Source organism: Austrofundulus limnaeus, unplaced genomic scaffold (genome assembly GCF_001266775.1).
Source record: "Austrofundulus limnaeus strain Quisiro unplaced genomic scaffold, Austrofundulus_limnaeus-1.0 Scaffold320, whole genome shotgun sequence".
Lineage (NCBI taxonomy): Eukaryota > Metazoa > Chordata > Actinopteri > Cyprinodontiformes > Rivulidae > Austrofundulus > Austrofundulus limnaeus.
The window spans coordinates 138,534-142,418 of NW_013952722.1; the positions used below are offsets into that span (position 1 = coordinate 138,534).

The 3,885-nt window shown below is 39.3% G+C and overlaps 1 protein-coding gene across 3 annotated transcripts in view; it reads right to left on the reverse strand.

Annotated features, from left to right (window-relative positions):
* Window positions 1-3,885, reverse strand: part of LOC106527369 (sodium-driven chloride bicarbonate exchanger) — a 50,855-nt gene that overhangs the window by 5,171 nt on the left and 41,799 nt on the right. For all 3 annotated transcript variants that reach the window (XM_014022231.1, XM_014022229.1, XM_014022232.1), the window contains 2 exons: window positions 2,007-2,112; window positions 888-1,049 (listed from right to left, as the gene is read on the reverse strand). In XM_014022231.1, coding sequence (XP_013877685.1) covers window positions 888-1,049; window positions 2,007-2,112 — 268 coding nt within the window. The remainder of the gene's footprint in view (window positions 1-887; window positions 1,050-2,006; window positions 2,113-3,885) is intronic.

Below are 3,885 nucleotides of genomic sequence, written 5' to 3' on the forward strand. Positions count from 1 at the left end.
GGATGGATGGATGGATGGATGGATGGATGGATGGATGGATGGATGGATGGATGGATGGATGGATGGATGGATGGATGGATGGATGGACGGACGAACAGATGGACAGATGGACGGACGGACGGATGGATGGATGAATGGATGGATGGATGGATGTTTTAATGATTATCATTTCAATTTTATAGATGTGCTTTTTAAAAAAAAGCCCATCTAGGGACAAGTGCTGTGAATTAGCTACCACTATTGCACGATGGCGCAAGCATGGGACTGCTGTTTCATTCAGTTTGTCTATGTCGATGTGTGTCTGTCCCTATCAAATAAACTTAAATGAAATGAACACATCATCATCATGTTGTCCTCTGCTCAGGTAGACACACTACACAGACTGCAGATGTTAGTTTTGTAGTAAACACTAGATGGCAGCAAAACCTGGAGAAAAGCAGGTCCAGAGTCTCTGCAGAGCTAAAGGAAGGACTGGAAAAATCTGTCTGTTCGTCCATCCATCCATCCATCCATCCATCCATCCATCCATCCATCCATCCATCCATCCATCCATCCATCCATCCATCCATCCATCCATCTTGGTAAAAAAGCAGAGTTTGTGTGTTTCTGTGGTTCTCTATATTAAAAGTGTGATGAAAATGAGAGTCATGAGCTCAGACTGTTCCTGCAGCTACACGTCCTTTAGCTGCAGCTCATCTAAAATGGACCGAGGACAGAGCTGTCCTGTGGTTTTAATGGACGCTGTAGAGAACATGGATCCAAAAAGAGAAGGAAATGTAAATATTTATAAAACCTTTTCACACACAATGTGGGCGAAGGTTAACTGTGTGTTCAAGCAGCTGGAGTGTCTTTGTTTTAACTGTCTGCTTCGGTTTGTTTTACCCTACCTTGGTGGGGAAGTAGCGGCTGGTCTTGAACTCCTTGAGGAATGCAGACATGAAGACGGTGGTGAAGAAGAGCACCACYCACCAGAAGAGGACGTCTGGGATGAAGGGTCCATGAGGACCACAAGCCCTTCCCTCAAACTCCCCGTGCAACAGCTCGCACTCCTACTGGCCCCAGAGCACATGGTGACGATGAGGATGATGGGAGACAAAATGGTGATGAACACATCATTTCTGAATTAGTGAACCCTTSATTACTGAATGAATTTAGCAGAGGTGTGCACTGCAAACCATAATCAGCTAACTAAAAATATAGCTTTTTATTAAAGGGATCCCCGATTAGTTGTAACCTTAGACTTTATATGATAAATATATATTTTAACTGTAAAATAAAGACTGTAAAAATACTGTAGGATATTCAGTTTTTATAATTTTTAAACTAAAAGTTAAAATACGTGGACGGGGCCATTTTACTTACACGCACCATTCTGGGTAAATGATGACGTGGAAAGGTCATCGGTGCGAGGCTGCTAGCGAGCTATATCCACCCNTGTTACAACTAATCGCGGATCCCTTTAACAATTAAACTACTAAACATGAAAAAAATAACAACATGCTAATGCTAAACAGCTAAAAATTATCTAGCACTAACAGCTAATCGCTGACCGCTAAAACGACTGTCATAGTCTGTGTCAGGTCTTCGTCTCCTTCCAGCTGCAGACTGGTGGCTCTGACACAAACCTGTTGATGTTAGCTTGTTAGCTGTTAGCTGACTTAAAGATAGAAAAATCATAACTTAGCAGAAACTAATCAGTCGCTAAACAAAATATTAGTTCTGCTATTAGCTGTTAGCTTATTAGCAAAACCATGCCCACAACTGAAATTTAGCATAAACCTTTACAATTTCTTGTAAAAWTGCTTCTTGACAAATCAAAGTGTGGATGAAGTTGGAGACGACCTCCTGTCAGAGACCCTAAACTTTCAAATTATTTTCATTGGTTGTTGGGCTGGTGTACTTAGTTTGTGCTTTCTGTCTTCCTTTAGCTATTTAACAAGCTAAAAAAATTTCTGGTGTGTTTTGTTTCTTTAACAAGCTCACTATTTAGTTTTGGGTTTTGTTACCTTGACCTCCAACATGGTCCAGTTAACCTGTGAGGCTGTTATGTTTCTCTCCTCCCACAAGTGTAAAGTCTCGTTGCTCGGGTTCTTGGGCTCCACACATGTACACCTGTTAGAGAAAAGAATATTACTATTATAAACAATAATACATGTATAAACAAGACCAAAAACCCATTCAGTGCTGGGTTTAATGGCTTTCTATTAAAGCGAAAGTTTAGCTCTTTGGATAAACAGATTAGCTCTGACGGGACTGACGAGCTAACAGCTAATCCTAGCAGACCAAAGTGGACTTACAACAGCCGACAACTTCAATCTACAATTCTTCAACGTGGTTCATGTTATGCTTGTTAACCTTCTGTTTTCCCTGTTTATTTTTGTATTTCAGGTTACCCATTCCACAAATTTAGCTTTACTTGAACAATTCATATCATCATTTCGGGTCTCATTAAAAATGAATGCAGTTCTCTTCAACTCTTTTAAAACCTGTTTTTATTCTAATGTTTTGTGCTAATTTTGCCCAGTGTTTTGATTTTTAATGTTTCTCTAAGTTTGGGATTTATTTGGCATTTTCTAGGATTTTACAAACTATTCACTTTTGCTTTTTAGCTAGCATTTCCTGCTTTTCGCTGWCATTTTTCTACTTCTGGTTTGTAGTGTTTTGCTTAAGGTGAATTGATTTCTGTCATTAAATCTGGGGACATTTCCAGACAAAAAAGAATTACCGTATTTATTCGTGTATAATACGATCTCATGTATAATGCGATCCCCCTTTTTTGGGCTTAAAAAGCATAAAAAAATTTAATCCTCAAACTACCTCCATTTCATACAGACTTCAAGATTTATCAGCCTTTGCAGTCTTTATACATATCAGTAAAATGATCATTGGACTGTTCTTTTATTTTAACAACATATGTACTAAAAGGTATTTTGACAACAAATATACAGTATATCAGCTGTAGCAGCATCATATGAATTCTGGCATTTTACACATAGTCCACCAGGATGCTCCAACACAAAGGTCAGAGACTTCACATGAGATTTGGGCCATCCTCTGGGGGAAAAGCAGATTACTTCCTACTCACGAGCGCCCCCTCTGGTAGAGAAACTTTTTTCAGGGATACAAACTTTTTCAGAACACCGGTAGACGGCAGCCATTACAGACGAATGTGTTTGTTGTTGTTCGAGGAGCGGCTCGGTCACACGCTAATGTCATTAGTTCGTTATCATTACTAAGCTGCAGGACGGCTTCTCCCCCTTTTTTTCCACACCATGTCGCCTGCCTGGATCTGTTATTTTCTCGCTCTGAAGCACAGAGGAGCGTCAGCTGCTTTTTACGACGCGGTCTCATTTCCAGACTCAGGCATTTTGTGAATGAAGCCGATATTTCAGTTAAAATACATAAGTAAAAATATTTTTCCGAGTATAGTACTACCCCCCAACTTTATGGATGATTTTATGGATTTCATTTCACGTATTATACTTGAATAAATATGGTAAATGTAATCAAGATGAGATGAAGAAATGTGGACAGTACAGTTTAATTTATTTTGACATGTTTAATAATATAACTACAATCCCCTCCAAACACATTAAATAGATTAAAACAATGAAGTCTTATTAAATTTACAACTTAAGATTTTTGTTTCCTGGTCTGTGTATTCACTGTCTTTGTTGATGGTGTCTGATCATTTTTCTCTTTTCCTCGTTTTTTTCCAGTTCTTTCCTCACCTGTTTACCTGTAATCAGCTCCTAGCCCAGGTGCTGTCAGTGACCTCCTCCCTCTGTTCTAACTGGTCTTTTTGTCACCACTCACATGCAGAATCAATGGGCCTCATGCAAGAACCTTTCGTATGCACAGATTTGTTCTTAAGTTGTGCGTACG